The 18,575-nt window shown below is 36.3% G+C and overlaps 1 protein-coding gene across 2 annotated transcripts; it reads left to right on the top strand.

The window, feature by feature from the left end:
* The first annotated feature begins 158 nt into the window (after nucleotides 1–158).
* LOC107014630 (pre-mRNA-splicing factor ATP-dependent RNA helicase DEAH1-like) lies at nucleotides 159–18,369 on the top strand. 2 transcript variants are annotated; one of them, XM_015214620.2, is made up of 27 exons: nucleotides 159–382; nucleotides 1,770–1,869; nucleotides 1,942–2,075; nucleotides 2,186–2,383; nucleotides 2,507–2,584; nucleotides 2,689–2,775; nucleotides 3,864–3,897; nucleotides 4,016–4,070; nucleotides 5,182–5,241; nucleotides 5,380–5,451; nucleotides 6,050–6,113; nucleotides 7,432–7,511; nucleotides 7,648–7,715; nucleotides 7,801–7,858; nucleotides 8,089–8,146; nucleotides 8,249–8,317; nucleotides 9,313–9,381; nucleotides 9,513–9,602; nucleotides 11,380–11,466; nucleotides 11,648–11,763; nucleotides 11,845–11,911; nucleotides 12,485–13,531; nucleotides 14,051–14,113; nucleotides 14,659–14,883; nucleotides 16,180–16,242; nucleotides 16,341–16,413; nucleotides 17,809–18,369. In XM_015214620.2, the coding sequence occupies exons 2-27, from the start codon at nucleotides 1,776–1,778 to the stop codon at nucleotides 17,850–17,852; spliced, it is 3,153 nt and encodes a 1,050-aa protein (XP_015070106.1). In that variant the 5' UTR covers nucleotides 159–382; nucleotides 1,770–1,775; the 3' UTR covers nucleotides 17,853–18,369. The 2 variants fall into 2 exon arrangements, with proteins under 2 accessions (XP_015070106.1, XP_015070107.1); XM_015214621.2 differs by lacking the exons at nucleotides 159–382; nucleotides 1,770–1,869; nucleotides 1,942–2,075 and having other exon boundaries at nucleotides 2,241–2,437.
* Nucleotides 18,370–18,575: the final 206 nt, after the last annotated feature.

The raw sequence follows: 18,575 nt of genomic DNA, 5'->3' as shown, positions 1-18,575 counted from the left end.
GATTTATAATATTTTTCTACGATAATTTTTAAATATATAAATTATTAAAAATCTTTTTAAATATTTAAGTGACTAAAATGCCGCTTAATAATATTTGCTTTCGACAAATTAAATTGCTCGAAGGATAAAGGATCATTAATCTGCAAAGCATAAATAATTATTTTCCTTGGTTTCTCATAGAAAGTAAATCACAGAGTTTTTGGGCGACCAAGCTACATTAAGCCTCATTCGGAGTTTCAAAATTTACATGCCAAAACCCTTCTACCGGTTCCTTGACGGAGCAGAGATTCCGTTGGCCCGCCAATTTTAAACGTCGCCGGATTTTTCGACTCTTCCGTTGAACTTGATTTCTAATCTCCGGTGAATTTCTGGCAATTTATTGGTAATTTCCCTGTCCTTCTTTGTCCTTCTATGTCGCTAGAGCTATATGTCCCTTTCCCATCATGCAATAGACAAAACCCTAGTTCACTTGTTTCTTATATGTTATTTTACGAGATAACTTCTTGATTTGTTTTACATGTGTGATGGCTTTACAATGTTGTAGTGAACTCAACACGGTTCAAATTAGTTCAATCTCTTCCTTTCTGAATATCTACTTCAAGAAAAATCAAGAAAATGAAAGATGAATGTTTATCATCGTACTATGATGTTCAATTCTTCATAAGAAACTTATATTATTTAAAGTAATTGACCAAATCTTTCTAGCTATATCAGATAATGGGTTTCAGTGCCGCCGATTTCAATAGTGTTTACATGTAAATTGCGTTGACAGAGGTTTGATTTTCCAGTTTACAGTGTTTAGTGTTAATGTATTAATGAACTTGTAAGTATGTTAGTTTTATCAGGTAGTAGTTTATAGTCTTTATTGTCTACTAATCCAGGTTGGTTATTCTAGTGGGGCTATAGTTTAGCTAGTTGCAAAGACCACCTGGATTATGAGATTTGACTACTTGAAATGGTAAATTAGAAATTTTGTTTTTGATTCTACCACCTCTTATTATTATTGAACTCGATTAGTTTGTTTTCCCTCTCCTTGAGACAGGGGGTTTGAAAAATGGAGTCGACATTTATTATCGAGTTAGTCTCTTGTTGAGATATTTGATTTTTTAAACATACGGTTTAAACTACCTTATGGGTCTTCTCTGGTGGTGTTCTACACTCAATTAGTATATTTTGAAGGTCTGTCCTTGATTTGTTGGCCTCACTTTACTGGTGTTTTCCTGACTTTTTTTCATGACAGACAATGAACCACTACTTATGATTTATGGCATTCTGATTGAATTTTAATGCATAAAATATTGTCTGTAGTATTTCAACCTGAAAAGGTTGATTTATTCGGATAAGGAATGCACCTAAGTATGGTTGCAGATGGGTGGTTGGGTAGAGTTTGTGCGAGTTAAAAATGGGTCACAGCCCAATCCATCCATATTTGTTGGTAAAAAGAAATGGGTTGGGTGACTAATGGGTTGACCCGTTTTATACATATATGAGAAACCATTTTATTTTTAATGAGGAATATGTCACCCAAATAAGAGAGGTCTGAACTATGATTATATAGCAGAACTTAGAAAAAAAATTTACGCCAAAAGCAATTGAAATAACTCAAATTACCTTTGGGATTGTATGGATGCAATTTAAGATCAAAATACTCTTTCCGGCATGTTATTCGAGGATCCATGATGAGAGATAGGAACTCTAGCAATGTTGATGTGAAGATGCTTATTAGTAAATCTAACTTCCATTGTTGTGTCTGTTGTTGCTTAATGCAGTAAAAAATGGGGTCTGAATTGAGGATGTGGGTTTCAGACAAATTGATGTCTCTCCTGGGGTACTCACAGTCCACAGTTGTCTCTTATGTTATTAATCTGGGTACGTCTTTTTCTTACATTTTAATAAACAATTGTTGTGGCAACATTGTTCATAACATCAATTTTCATGCAGCTAAGAAAGCTTCATCAGCTGCCAATCTAACAAGTCAGCTTGTAGATGATATGGGTATGTCATCCTCTAGTGAAACAAGATTTTTTGCTCAAGAGATTTTTGAGAGAGTTGAACGCAAGAAGACAGGGCCAAATGTTAGTTTCTCTTGCAATTTCAGTTATTTCATAGGGTCAGACTAGCGTGCATTCTTTTGGGTAAAACATTGTGCTTTATCTCGTGACACTTGGTGCCTCTTGTTCACCAGGTATATTTACAACAAGAAAGGGAGGCTGCTATGTTGGCGAGGAAACAAAAGACGTACTCACTTTTGGAGGCTGATGATGAAGATGACAATATTGTCGGTGTGGAAAGTAATTCCATTCCTTCTCAGACTAGGAAAGAGGATACCCGTATAAAGAAGTTCAGGAAGAGGGTTGAGACCCATGGAGACGAAGATGATGAGGCATAGTGCTTATACTCTTCTTCTTCTTGATAGAATTCAGTTTTATTTCTGATGGTAAGCTGCTGTAATATTGAATCTTGTTTTAACAAGTTGCTTTTGTTTTGACTGAATATGATGGTGCAGGTAGTTAAGGATGAGGAGGATGATAGACGGGTTCGGAGACGAATATCCCAGGACCAAGATGACAGTGACAACTCTGAGGTACGACATACGGTGTATTCTTTTGACTTTCTTGCTTGTTCACCTTTCTCTGTACTCAGAAATCCCGATCCACTTGACGTCAACTGCATGTTTTTCTGTTGCAGTCGGAAGAAGAAATACTTCGGGACCAAAGAGAGAGGGAGGAGTTAGAGCGACATATCAGAGAGCGAGATGCTGCCGGGACTAGAAAGGTCAGCAATCTTAACTTTGTTTGAACCTCTGTGTGCTTAGATACCAGGCGGTGCTTCTATGATTTGAATTCGCTGTCAGTTTGTTTTCGGTGGAGAGGAATGTTCAAGTAATTGGTAGATAAATCTATTTGTTCTTGACCGTTTTCGAGTTGTAAAATTGAAGCGCGAATGCACTCTCGACATTAGAGATCGGTCCCTTTACAATTACAAATAAAGTGGGGTTGTCTTGTGGATTTAACTTATTTTAAGCATCTTAAACCAGCAACAACAAACACACATGACACAACAACTATGCCTCAATGCTAACAAATTTGGATCAGCTGTATGAACCCTCACTGGCCATGTTCCCCAATTTAATTCATCTCAGTCCAACCTATGTGAGGATTCATCATGCATTGACTAGTTTGACCAGTTTTACAACATACCACAACCCTTGTCCTTTTCCCGGGCTTGGGACTGGCGATGTGAGCAAGCTCACAATGGTGGAGTTAAGCATCTGAAGCCAGCAATGCAATTGTAGATAAAGTTTTTTTATTTGAACGCCTTTGTTTCTTTTAATTGTAGAAGTGTAGAACTGTGGCATATATTCACTACTACTAGGTATTTCTGTGTTTTATTTGCTGTCATATTCATCATCTTCTAATAGGTTGCCAGTCTGAGCATCACATGCTTTAATTGTGTTTTCTTTTGCATCTTTGCGGTACCTTCTTGATACTAGCCTTAGTAAACACTTCATTTCAAAAAAAATAAAAGGAAGAAGCTTTGATTGTTTTTTGCGTTGATATTGTTAATTCTTTGAAGGCCTCTCTTGATTAGTTGGACTTCTCATTTTTAAAGCGGTAAAATGGAGGCACGTATGCAGCCGTATTTTCTGTGTTATGTTACTATTATACACCATTTGTGATTGGTTTAGTTGGAATATCACACCCCTTTTTGTGTTTCTGCTTTCACATATTTACTTAACTTCTTGTTCAAATCACCTGATATGATTTCGTTTGTGTCTATTAATGAAGGTCAGACTTGTTTCTTGTATGCCAACATTAACTTCTCGTCTTTGTTATAATGTGGTATTTTGTCTTCAATAACAGTTGGCTGAGCCTAAATTAACAAGGAAGGAGGAAGGTACCTTATTGTAGTTACAATTCTTGCTGTATATTTATTTGTTTATTTTTCCTGTTTTTTCAGTAGAAAGAACAGTTTATGCAAATGAGCTCACACACTAATAATTAATAAATGACAGAAGAAGCAATCAGGAGGGCTGATGCATTGGAGCAAGATGACATTGGATCTTTAAGGTTAATGACCATAGAATCTGGTTCAGTATTCTATTATTATCTTGTATCTTGCCAAAATTTTGTTTGCTTTAGTAACCACGTAGATCCATCCTTAACTTGGAATACCTCTTCTTTTGTGGTTCTTTTACTTGTCTATTTTATTCAAAGAAAGTAATTGAGGTGTATTTGAGTAGTTAACATCCAAAAAAGAAAAGAAAAAGAAAGAAATGGGAGGTAGATTAAATAGGTCTTGTAGTTCCAATGTTGTTGATCTTGGGAAAACATAATTTTGCTTGGTGGGAGATATGAGAATAACGGATTTAAATTGGAGCCTTTTGACTTTCTTGGCTTAGAGCTTGGATGTCAATTTTTTGGTTATTTAAATATTTCACTCTTAAAGAAAAACCAAACAATAGATAGATCTGCTGTGGTATATCAGTTAAATTTCAATTCAGGCATATCTGCAGACAATTTGACAAGTACGTGCAGATTAAGAACTCGGTTAACGAAAGTCATTTGTCAAATCATCCTGACTCTTTAGTTTGCATCAAAAGTATTGATGGAACAGTAATTTTTTAAAAATATGGAGTGCGTCTGTCTGAATAATCTCATACTTCTTTCATTCTAAACAAGTTAAAGAAGATTTAATGGCGTTGCACTTCAAGCAACTTTCTTTCTTTTTATCTTCTGCACTCTCCAACTCGTGGTGCTTCATCCATTGTCCTTTATTCTTCATAAAAACAAAGAATTAAAGATATTTTCTTCTACTGTCCTTTTGAATACCAATGAATCGTTGAACATCAAGGTATGGGAGTTCCTATTGAATTTCGAATGCATCCGGTGGGGGTTTGTGCCCTCAGTGTGACACGTGCCTGACAACACCTGTTCATGACAATCCCATCTCCTCTTTAAGTTCTTGCATGTCAGAGTTGAGAGGAGAGGTAGTACTATGGACAGAAAAAGACACATCGTTGCGTTTTGTACTAGAGAACTATTTTCCTATTCATCAATTCTAGGGTCGGTTAGGTATATAAATGAGGAGCACTTGGTGTTAATGCAGAACAAGGTCTTGTTGAAAATAGACTGATATTATGTTATTGATTGAATAACTCTCACATATTATTTGATCCAGGAAAGTTTCAAGACGAGAATACTTGAAGAAAAGGGAGCAGAAGAAACTAGAGGAACTCCGGTATTTACATGATTGTACATTATAGCTCACACCTTCACTTATTATATGGAAGTAATTTACATTGTTCTATGTGATATAATGTAAAAATATTTCATTCTGGTTACTGGTCATTGTCTAACCATATTTGTGGTATTCCAGAGACGATTTAGAAGATGAACAATACTTGTTTGAGGGAGTGAAGCTGACAGAAGCAGAGGAACGTGAGCTAAGGCAAGGAAATACACTTTCCCCCCTTGTTTTGATGCCCATTCCGGAAATATTCTTAATTTGAGATATTGTTTGTACTGATTTCTTCTTGCAATTGATTATATAGTGAATTCACTCCGTGGCACTTGTATATTTCAAGCCCTGTTTGTTGCTACTTAGAGATTGCATGCTGTGAAGAGCATCTACTGTTTTGGTATTGAATCCTAAAGTGCCTCGTATATGTCATTCTCTTCTAGGAGCTTATATATGGATGGGTATACATGCTTATCTTTCCTACTTCAGCGGAAGTCCTAATTCTAGTTAACATGAAATCATCTAGTGTTTTTCATCATTTGTCTGTTTGGTTATGAAATACATATTCCTGTGATCATTCAGAGTGATAAAATTTTATCGTTCCGTTATCATATGAAGATTCTGATGATTACTTACTGAATTCTTGTGAACGTGGAGTTAGTGCCTTTCTGCATTTTCCTTTTTTTCTTTTTTTCTTTTTTTCGTGTGTGTGTGTGTGTGTGTCCATTCTTTATAACAGGTTCTGGTTGAATGTGGGATTGCTTTGTATATGCATGTTGTTGTGTACTCAGGACCTGTACATTTGCAGATATAAGAAGGAAATATATGAACTTGTTAAGAAACGATCAGAAGATACCGGTGACATGGACGAGGTAATTAATATTCTGAATATTTTATCGTTCCAAGAACATGTCTCATTACATTCGTTATTTTATTGTCTCTGTCGTTTATTTCTTGTCATAGTCGCAAGTATCTCCGTTGCTTTCCCTCCCCCACAACATACATACAAAAAAGTAAAAAAGAAAAATGAGGTCTAGATATCACTGTATCTTTGTCTATTGTTTTCTATATGAGTTATTTAGTGCTTTGATCCAATAAAGGCTACATCTGGGTACTTCTACCTAAAGGATGAGCTTTCCTTGCGCTAATCTTCCTTTATGAAAGACTTTTCTTTATCCCATAACAATATTGTTTCCTTATATATTCTCTCAAGGCTTGATAATAATTTTGTGAACTTGAGGAATAGCCTTTTATCTATTCCTTATTGCTTTTTGATGCACCCAAGAGGTTATTATATGTATAGATGATTCAATGTCATTTTTAGGAAATTATATCTTTTTTACCGTTTTCTGCTTTTACTGTTTTAGTTTACTTCTTGTATTCAGATATTTTCCGCCCTTTGTAAATAAAATTTGTTACTTCATGAAAAAAAACCTCTCTTAAAGCTTGAGTCCAGTTAAATTCAGAACTTCGAATGAAAAGGCTTAACTTCTGGATTTGTTGTCTAAATTATATGTTTCTTTCATAGTTAAAATAATGAATGATTTTACCTTTTCTCGAAGGCCTCCTTAAAAGTATCAAGAATCGGAAAAGAAAATCTCAAATGTTGTTTTCACTCTTTCCTTCTCCGAATATATTAAATGATATTGGTTATTTTTTTTTTTTGGGGGGGGAGGGGGCACTGTAATTTGAATTTTATGAACTATTGTAAGCCCTATATTATTATTTATACGTGGTTTATTTTCCTATCTAATGTTTACTGTACCAAATAATTCATAAGATAAGTCCAAATCATAGCTAGTGGCTGAGAGGAATTTGATTAAGGGGATTAAAAAAGTTTAAAAATTGTCACATTTTGGATATGAACCTATGTCAAGGGGATTCAACAACTTAATATAGACATAAAAGAACTGTTTTAACCTTATTGCATTGGGTAAATTTTTCGGTTAAGGGATTCATTTGAACCCCTTTTACAAAAGGTAGCTATGTCCCTAATCATGTCGAGTTGAGTTTGATTCTTTGTTACTAGTGCCACCAATCTGAAAAATATGTGAACCAATTGTAAATATTAGAAATAGGGGATATAAAATAAGTTGATTCTGAGAGACGGAATTTGAACTCCTATGCCTTTCTCCAGTTTCTGTCAGTTCTCATATGAAGATCCCTTATGGTTGCTTGTTTTAAATACAGTATAGGATACCTGATGCTTATGATCTTGAAGGTGGTGTAAATCAGGAAAAGAGGTTTTCGGTGGCTTCGCAGCGATACAGGTTAGTTATATTCACAAAGATAGTTCTAACAGTTGCTCTAGCATAGAGTTGTGCAAAGTGTGTTTTGGTTTTAGAGAGTCAATTTTTATTACTTGAGAAGTTTATATGGTCTTCTATTTTGTTTTGACATTTCCAGGGATCCGGATGCTGCTGAAAAGATGAATCCTTTTGCTGAACAAGAGGCATGGGAGGAACATCAGATTGGTAATAGCTAATTCACCTTCGTTGAAGTTTTTATGAACTCAGAAGTTTTCAAGTCTCTAAATTTGGAATCTTCATCACAACACAGGGAAGGCGAACCTTAAATTTGGGTCAAAAGATAGGAAGTCAAGATCTGATGACTACCAGTAAGCTCTAGCTTCACTCTCTCTCTCTCTCTCTCTCTCTCTCTCCTTTTCCATGTATGCGTACAATGTAAATGCATATAGGATGGTATGAAAAATTTGCACGGTATGGAAAAATTTGCTTCTGTGCTTTACAGATAGTGTATTTTGCTATATCTAGGAATGAGGATCTGAGGGTAAGATGTTTATACCTAAATCTTAATATTTAAAACCTAAGAGCTACTTTGGTGCAGATTTGTGTTTGAAGACCAAATTGAGTTCATAAAGGCAGCCGTAATGGATGGTGTTAATGTATGCCTGCTTATTCAACCCTGTTAACGTGTTGTTATGCTAAATCTTCTCTTGATAATTTCTTGATCATTGTTTTAAGATTTATCTTTGGTTTGTGTTCAGGTTGACCAAGAACCTTCCACTGATTCAATAGAGAAAACTATGGCTAAGTCAGCATTTGAAAAACTCCAGGTATTGATTTATCAGCATCTTGTGCAATAAAATCAGCACGATTGATTCTATGGTTTTCCACTACTTTGTTTTATAGTTTCTCTCATATGCATGAGACTGCTAACATTGAATTTCGTTTGTATTATTCAAATATATAAGTACGACATCAGTATCACTGCTTTATAAATCAAAATGTGGTTGAAGAAGAGGAGTTGAAGTGTAGATATGGATAAAATGGAAGACACAGGGGCATCAAGTCTTAACTAAAAAGGGACATTTAGGCCTAACATCAGCCTACTACAGCGACCAATGCTGGTCTCTCCTTTCCTTCCCGCCTAAACCGTTTTATAATCTCTTTGGCTTATTTTAGAGGTCTTGCAGGATTTTCTTTTCCTTTTACTATGATGGGTTGTGCTTTGGGCTTCAAACTAGCAATGTATATCTGTGTGTTAAATCAAGTGATCATGAAATTTATGCTTTCTGTGTTCTTCTTTCATATAATATATCATGGACTATCCTTATAAAAAAAGTATATCATGGACATTGGACAGTATCATCTCCCCTGCTACTCACCCACTAAAAATGAGGTTCTGTAATTAAGTTGTTATTATACTTTTGGAAGAAAAAGCACGAATCTACTCTACGTATGTGCATGTGTGTAGATTATATATATAGCCCTTTTTGAGTGTTTCGCCTAGTTTTTTTTCGTGCTTTGCAAGGTGGGAGTTTACTGAGGGATTTACATTGATCATATTGAGTTATAAATTTAAATTTATATTGCCAAAATGGGTGATTCTCTTTGTAGAATTCGTTGGATTGAAATTGAATACGAAGGCCCGAATCTATAAAGTTCTGCCTCATCTGTTAGAATCATTCGCTTTTGCTCTCTGGCTTTTGCAAGTTATCATGACCTCTTATTTTTTATTGAGACCAATTATGCTAAATAGACCTTCCATTTTTATGTTTGATTTGTTGAATTTCATTTATACTAATCGTCTTTCATGGATACATTTTAGGAGGATAGGAAGACCCTACCAATGTATCCCTACAGGGATGATTTGCTCCAAGCTGTTAATGATCATCAGGTTGGGTTGATCGGTTGCTTGCATATGTTTTTACTTTTCTTTGTGGGTTTGAGGCTAGTTTTAATGCCCTTTCCACTTTGTTTGCTGTGTTTACATTTTATAAAAATTGGGTGCTGGTTGCACCGTTGCAGGTTCTTGTTATTGTTGGAGAGACAGGCTCCGGGAAGACCACCCAGATACCGCAGTATCTGCATGAGGCGGGATATTCCAAACGTGGGAAGGTATGGATCTCTCTTATATAGAGTAGAGTATGTACCGCACCCTCCAAAATTGAAGTTGATGTTTTCTTTTTTAGAGGCAGAGACTTTTCTGATATGGCATTTCCTAGCATACAAAGGGATGTGGTTGGAACTAAATGAGAATGTCACATAATTACACTATGTCGATTTTAGGTGCTTATTGATTAAAGCTTCTATTTGATAAGTATGTATGGATTATTCGCATAAGCACCAAGAAAGTGCTGATGCTACAAAAGTTCAGAGGACTTATCCTTTTAGTTCTAGGAGTCCAAGAAGTCCACCATTTAGGTAAAATCATCTACACTTATTAATTTACCCCAATGAAGCTTTAATCAATAAGCACCTAAAATCGACATAGTGTATTGTTTTTGTATTCAATTCCAATCATCCTTCCTCTCTTCTAACGTGGATGATTTGTGCACCGGGCTGCCCTTTGTTGTCTCTCTCTGGACTGTGCAGAGTAATCAGAAAGGTGTTCTCCAGAGAGCTTATATATGCTTCCTAACTCTTTATTCCTAGCCGCTATATAGCATCCTTGATGTCTGTTTATTGCCCATTCTACTCCAAAAAGATCAAGGAAGAAGTCCAAAAATCCCACCAATTAGTCTATCATTTCTGTCTCCAGACTGCCAGGAGTACATAAACGTTTCCTACAGAAAGTTCTTGTATGCTTCCTCGGAGGAGTTACAATTGGTCTCCTCACCTGTCTTTTTTCTTGTTGAGAAAACCTCCTCGACTCTATTTATGCTAAATGTTGAGGACTTCTCAATTATTCTGGCTTTTGTTGTTTGGCTTTCTGCTGTTTTAGGTTTGGTTGTGGGTCTTGTTTCTGCAATTCTTGACAGTTATCTCTCTTCTTCTGGTCAAAGATGTTTGAAATATTTCAACGTAGTTTTTATGAATTATTAAGGGCAGTCATGTATCTTGTGTATAATTTGGATTGCCTGCCACTATATTGGTAATTTTACAGGAAGAGTTTCTTAATCAAGGCCTTCACCTTAGTAGTATGAGGAGTTTTTTTCAAGTATCCTGCATTATTTATTTTAACTTCTGTTGATTCTGTGAGGACTTTTCCATGGTCAGGGCTTGTAAAATCTGTTTGATTGTCACTTTAAATGTTTGTGTTTTCTACCTTTCGAGATGTTTTAGCTCATCTTACTTTTGGGGATTTGTTGCGTGTTACTTCCGTGTCTCTTTCATGTTCAGTGGTTATAACATGGAAGGATGATTGTCTCTGCCCTAACTAAAGGTGTGGTAGAATGAGCCTCCTAGTCAGGCTTCCCCTATTGCCCTTGCAGCAAGCGAGGAACCCCAAGAAGGGGAATATAGAAGGCAGATCATCTGTCTATCCCAGGGTCATGTTTCTCAGGAAGGCCTAGAAGAGGCCTAGAAGTCATAAGGAATAGGCTTTTTGGTACTAGCTTGAGGAAGAGAGAATCCATAGGTCAAACTATTTGCAACAACTTCTTCGAAATAGGGGTCTTATTAGAATGAACATATGGGTCCTAGGGACTTTTCTGCCTGTAATCTTGTAATGTTCGACAGCTAGGTCCTCTGCCAATTTCTTTATATTTTTAATAACTTAACAGTTTTTGAACTTGAGCCATAAGTTTGTTGTGATTTTTTTGGTAGTGATCTTATTTTCTAGGCTATGTTATCTCCTTTATGTTGAAGCCATCAAACGCCTGTTCTTAGCGATGTAGAAATGGGATCAGATATATTGTCTATAGTCTCTGAAAATAATATTTGCTTCTCATAGATTGGATGTACTCAACCTCGTCGAGTTGCTGCAATGAGTGTGGCTGCACGTGTTTCTCAAGAAATGGGAGTCAAACTTGGCCATGAGGTATGCTTTAGATGATACGTTTGTTCTTTTATTAGTTAGAGATGGTATATTCACCCTTCTGTAGCAATATGTTAAAGCTGTCTTGCTCAAATGATATTTGTATCTTAGAACTTGGAGATATTTTTTTGTCAATCCTTACTTCAGCTGCCCAATATGTAATGATTTAATCCATCACATTCAGGTTGGCTACTCTATTCGGTTTGAAGACTGCACCTCTGAGAAAACGATTCTGAAATATATGACTGACGGGATGCTGTTACGGGAATTCCTTGGTGAGCCTGATCTAGCAAGTTATAGGTTTGTGCTGTACTAAATGATCTTGTCCTTACCTAACTCTCAAACATTTTGATCTCTCTAAACAAGTGCCTGGCTTTTCAGTGTCATCATGGTCGACGAGGCACATGAAAGAACACTTTCAACGGACATTTTGTTTGGCTTGGTTAAGGCAAGTTTTCCCTAGTTAAGTTTTTAAATCTTTTTTGAATTTGTAGCCTTAAGATTAATATGATGGCTAACTCATAATATAATTGGGAGTTACCCTTTGTTTAGAAACTGGGAAGCAACCGAAATTGCTAACTCTGTCCTTGATTTGTTTGTTAAAGTAGCTAGCTTGCGTATTGAATTCGTCCTAATTTCTCTACATTTCAGGAAAGAAACGTGGAGGAAATTTAATTAAAAAATCTCTTTGTAGAAAGGCTTTTCCATGGGGCTCCCCAATATTCTCACTTAGATGCTCCAGGGAAGGAAAAAGAATTTTTTCTCAACATTCTCATAGGAAACAGGCATCATAAACTGTTCTCTCTTATATTTCCTTCCCTAGTCAAACAAATGATTAATAATTTTATACTTTTTCTTTCTCATTTTTATGGTGGCTGGTGGGTTCTACGGATTAGTGAACTAGGATGGAGTGTACAAATTTGCATTAGTCTCTTGGGCCTTCAATTGCAACGCATAATGTGGTGTGAAACTGCATCCCATGGTCCTCCTGTTGCTAACAATCTAACTTCCTTTATAACAGGATATTTCTCGATTTCGGCCTGATCTGAAGTTGCTAATATCAAGTGCTACTCTGGATGCAGAGAAGTTCAGTGATTATTTTGACTGTGCTCCAATTTTTAAAATTCCTGGAAGGCGGTTTCCAGTTGAGATACACTATACGAAAGCTCCAGAGGCTGATTACTTGGACGCTGCAGTAGTCACCGCTCTTCAGATCCATGTAACTCAACCCCCAGGTGATGGTGACATATTAATCTTTTTGACTGGGCAGGAGGAGATTGAAACAGCAGAGGAGATCATTAAGCACCGGATAAAAGGCCTGGGGACAAAAATTGCTGAGCTGATAATTTGCCCAATATATGCAAATTTGCCAACAGAATTACAAGCCAAGATATTTGAGCCCACTCCTGAAGGTGCTCGTAAGGTTGTCCTGGCTACAAATATTGCTGAAACATCATTGACAATTGATGGGATTAAGTATGTTATTGATCCGGGTTTTTCTAAGATGAAGTCTTACAACCCTCGGACGGGAATGGAGTCATTATTGGTTGCTCCTATATCAAAGGCATCTGCGAACCAACGTGCTGGTCGATCTGGAAGAACAGGTCCTGGAAAATGCTTTCGGTTATACACTGCATATAATTACATGAATGATTTGGAAGATAACACAGTTCCAGAAATACAAAGGACCAACCTTGCAAATGTGGTGCTCTCTCTCAAGAGCCTTGGGATTCATGACTTGCTAAATTTTGACTTTATGGATCCCCCACCAGCAGAAGCTCTACTCAAAGCGCTGGAGTTGCTTTTTGCCCTTAGTGCACTTAACAAGCTTGGCGAGTTGACTAAAGCTGGTAGAAGAATGGCTGAGTTTCCTCTAGATCCCATGCTGTCCAAGATGATTGTTGCCTCTGACAAGTACAAGTGCTCTGATGAAATAATAAGTATTGCTGCCATGCTTTCTGTGGGGAATTCAATCTTTTATCGTCCAAAGGACAAACAAGTCCATGCAGATAATGCACGGATGAATTTTCATGTGGGAAATGTGGGGGATCATATCGCGCTGCTAAAGGTTAGGTTCTTAATGATAACAACCTTGTTCTGGCACATCATATTCCTGGTCAGTATAGGTTTTTCTAGCCGCATGATAATGTGTTTTGCATGTCTGCTTCACATTTTTATCTTTCCTTGATCAATGATCAATCCTGTCTTTGAAGTACATTTACATATAGACCAAGTAGAAACAAGTGTATATGGCAGACTTGTATCCAAAAGGAAGTTTTACGGGTTGGAGGTAGACATGACAAATCTTTTGAGTTGAAAGGTTAACCAGAATAAAGAAATATTTTATATGATCAGGTGAAAATAAGTGCTACCATTTGGTGTATGGGGAGGGTACATCTGTAGGATGTTAAGGAAAATACTGTCTTTGTCGGAATAGTAAATAATTGCTATGTCATGAGAATACACTATCATTATTTAGTTATTTGAAAATTTAGCTTGCCACCTTTAATGAACAAAAGGAAATACAGAGGTGCTGCTTGGGTGCTTGTTAAAAAGGTGATCTTCTTTATCTATTGTTGTTTTCCAGGTTTACAGTTCCTGGAGGGAAACAAACTTTTCAACTCAGTGGTGCTATGAAAATTATATCCAGGTTTGTATGAAGCTCTGTTTTTATGCTGAGATAGTCTTTTCTTTTTCTTGTAAGAAAAAAGGCATCTAATGGCTGAGTAAAACACATGCAGATCATTTTCAAATTCTTGTTCTACGTTTAGATAGCCTCTTCTTTTCCTTGTTGGAGGAAGCCATCTAGACCAATAAAATGCTTATTGAGTTGAGCTATGACTTATGATTCTGGTGCTACAAGATATTTTAGTGAAACCATGCTTTGTTTGAAAATTCTACTGTCATTTAGTATTTTTCTGTTCTCTAGAAATTTATATTATTGCATTGAGACAGGCTTAAATGGAGAGACATAGACAATGAGGATTCACATAGCTAACTCCGACTTTCTTGGGACTTGGGCATAGTTATTGTTGTATCATAGACAATACTACTGGAAGGAACTGTTCCTGACTGTACTGTCCCTTTTATACTAAAGGGGTTTGCGGGGAGGGATTTTAGCTTTAAAGTATGACTGAAGGTGATTCTTCATTACTACCTATAATGCTTAATGAAACTGTTTTTTTAACTTTGCAGGTCAGAAGCATGAAGAGAGCAAGGGACATCCGAGATCAATTGGAAGGCCTGCTAGAAAGGGTGGAAATTGAATTGACTTCAAATGATAATGACTATGAAGCTATAAAGAAGGCTATAACATCAGGATTTTTCCCCCACTCTGCAAAACTACAGAAGAATGGATCTTATCGAACTATTAAACACCCCCAGACAGTTAATGTTCACCCCAGCTCAGGTTTAGCACAGGTAAAGGATTTTGTTTACTAAGAAAATGGAAAAATAAATAGAAAAAGAAGATCCTGCAAGTTACTAGATGCTCTAAATTTCCTGGCAGAGACAACAAACTCTCTTGCTGTTTTTGATAAAATAAAGGACATTTTGAGTGCACAAGTTATCATCTTATGATTATTTTTTTGGCTTCATCACTTTACTTGACCCAAGATATGGTATTCTTGTTGGCAACTTAACAGTTGAGATGCTAACACAATTTAAGGTTAGTGATTGTAGATCAACCACCTATTGAGCTTATCTGGTGGCACATTCATGGTTTCCTTCCAAGGGTTGACTAGTCTTCGGATGATCATCCCTGAGATTTGATAGTTCCAAGTTGTTTGAATAATTTGATTTATTACTCAACCTATCAATGAGATCTTATCTGCCCTATCTCTCCCATTTCAATTCTTCCAGTTCTCTTTTGATGAGGTAAATAGTTCTATTATTAATGGAAAAGCAGCTGTACACTAGCATATACCAAAAGGCAAAGAATCTACAACGTAATATGATCCTCTACTATAACATCGAATCATCTCGACCAATTGGGATCTCATGAGTGCACCAAGAACCGGGATCAAATCTACATACTTTGTACTCTATCCCGTCGAAAGGTCTCCACCACCACGCACACACATACACACACAGAGAACCTACATGGTGCTAGTGGGGCAACATTCCAGGCTCTTAAAGTTGTCTTCCTCCTTCTAAATTTTCAGATGGAGAGTGCCTCTTTTGTTGTACCCTTCATCACACATTACTACTTTATCTCAAAATCTCACACCGCAAACAATTTTAGGGGGTCTGCATATTCATGTGAACATTTACACTGACATGCATTTTCTTTTTTTTTTAAAGACCATTTGCCTCCTTCGTTGACAAGTAAAATAGCTTCCCTGGCATCAATTTTAGTAAGTAAAGAGAACTCGAATTTTCCCCTCACCAACAGCTTGTGATATAGTGCATCTAGTGAAAGCAAAGCATATCTTACCCCCTCCCATCTCCATGAGTGGATTCTACTTCCACCCCCTACGATGAAGGTTATGTTATTCATGTTGTTTGACTGTATCAACCAGCCAATGAGGTCTTATCTTCCCCGGCCCTCCCATTTCAATCCTTCTGTGCTTTCAAATCCTTGCTCATATTTATTTTGCTTTGTATATTTCTTTTTTTGAGAAAGTTTTGCTTTGTATATTTATGTTGACAAGAAATGAAACGTGACCTTGATGATATTAGCAACTTCATGAAAATCATTGCGCTTGCACATTGTAGGTGCTTCCCAGATGGGTTGTTTACCATGAGCTGGTCCTGACAACTAAGGAGTACATGCGGCAGGTGGTCCATCTTTTTCCTCTTATTTTTTTGTTATCAGTTTTAGTGTTACTCTAGCTGTAATGATTCACAGAGATTTTAATTGGGGATTGTCCTGGCAGGTTACTGAACTTAAACCAGACTGGCTTGTGGAAATAGCTCCTCACTACTATCAGTTGAAAGATGTCGAAGACTGTAAGTTCTCTTACTCTCCTTTACGGCTGCAGGTGTTTTAGTTTGTTATTTTCAGTTTCTGTATGTCTGGCTGCTTTATTGGTGCCTCACGGCACACTGCTATGCTAGCGTTTGGCTATAGATTCCCAAATATTTTTTGTGAAACCAGATTTTGGTGAAGTTCAGATTGAAGTTTCAACATGTGTTTGACCGTGGATTTGGAAACGTGTCACTTTCTAAAAAAATATATAATATGGAACATGATTTATATCCACAAGTTTGGCACAAAATCATCATTCTATAATGAACTAGATAATACATTATCCAAAAGTAATATCGCAAATTACAGTCATGTCTGCACCACAACAAATAACATCTATTATAGTTAGCTTCAGCGTTTCACGCATTAGAGTACAACATGACCAAATTAAAATAACAATTAGCTCAATTTATCATTGAACTTGATTTTTTTTTCGGTCATATGTTGCGAAAGCTGGGGTTTATGCAAGTAAGCAACTGTCGGTGAAAAACTTTTGTTGGCTTTTCCAAGTCATTGTAACTGGTAGTCAAAGCTGCTTCGGAGTAGATATCAATTTCAGGAGTGCCTTTAAACTAGGGGAAAGGGTAGATAGAGTTAGTTGGAGTCATAAATAGATGGGGGTTTTTTAATTAAAAAAAAAATAAGAAAGTTTGTGGTAAGTTTTGAAATGTTAAAAGAATTCAACAACTAGATTTTGGTCCCAAAACAAGTTTTTTGTAGGACTTGGTTTTTTAACCAAAATTTTCCCCAAAACTAAACAAATTATATGGCCAAACAGGTTTTGCCAAAAAAATCCCAAAAGGTGCTTGCAATATCTATGATCAATCGGGTCCTAAGAGTTACCTTCCCATCTCATTGTTGAGGGACCTGCAACCTAACCTGGACGCTGGGTTTAAGCAGGGATTAAACTGCACTTGTTTAAATGATAAAAAACAACTTTTGCAGAAACATCTTGCTTTTGGCAGTCAAATGCCTAATTGCCTACCTACTAGAATGATATCTTATGAGCTGTGACTAGTTTCATTTACCAAGAGAATTAATAGCTTATGACAATTAGAATCTAGAGAACTAGATCTAGTAAGCCATGCGGAACTAGAGTCATCTGAAGGAGTTAGTCATTGGAAATTTAAAATGCTTACGTGCTTGGTGCATATTGGGGATTAAAATATTCAAAGGATAATCCTAGAAAGTTTAAATTCTTATCAGAGATATCCTCTTGAACCAAAATATCTAATGTTGAGGCAATTAATTATAATATTTTATTTTGAGGTTTGGCAGTTGGATTTGACTTTAAGAAAAAAAATATGATTTTGTTGTTCCATTTGTTGATTTTAATAACCTAATGTTGTTGCTCGATGTTTGTATGCCATATGCAGCTAGCTCGAAGAAAATGCCTCGTGGAACTGGGCGTGCATCTTAGGACCAATACCCCCCTATTTTTTTTTTGGCAAAGAGCAGTTTCAAGAGAATGGTTTATGTTAAGACATGGATATTATTTGCCCATCATACTGTGAAGGTGGAAGGATTTTGCTATCTGAAGAAGTCCATGGACATTAACTGATACAATTAGATAGTTGTATATGCAATTTTGTAGATTCTTCATTTATGTAGATTAACGGCTGTGATTCTCTATTCGTGCCTCTTTCTGATTACATTATGTTGCACAAACTACGCGTTTTTAGTAACTACTCGGTGTGCTAGTTATATTGTGGTTAAGCCATTTGTTTATCCAAGATGACACTGTGATGAGCTTGGTATGGTTTTTGAGTTTGCCAAGAATAACATTGGTAATTACTTAAGAAAGTCCAGTTTCCCATTTTGGCACCTCAACTAAAACTAGTTCCTATTGTGTTCTTCAACCCCATCAAAAGTGTCTGTTCGTGTCAATGCCTATGTATTTGTCCTGAAGAAAACTATTCTTGTTATGTGTTACTTTAAATTTTGATGGTGTAATGACATATAATTGAATTATGCATCTTTTAGCTTATCTGATTTGACTCAACAAGTTCTCAGAAGTCATTAGCTTCTCTTTTGATCTTTCTTGCACCCAATGTTTTGGTAAAGAAAAGATAGATTATATGAGTTAAAAAACATATCAAGAAGAAATGCCTAAGTAAATCACAACATTTGTTTTTTATTATTG

The sequence above is a fragment of the Solanum pennellii genome, chromosome 3 (genome assembly GCF_001406875.1).
Source record: "Solanum pennellii chromosome 3, SPENNV200".
NCBI classification, from domain to species: domain Eukaryota; kingdom Viridiplantae; phylum Streptophyta; class Magnoliopsida; order Solanales; family Solanaceae; genus Solanum; species Solanum pennellii.
The sequence above is the reverse complement of the archived record's forward strand: the minus strand, read 5'-3'. Positions and strand labels throughout refer to the sequence as shown.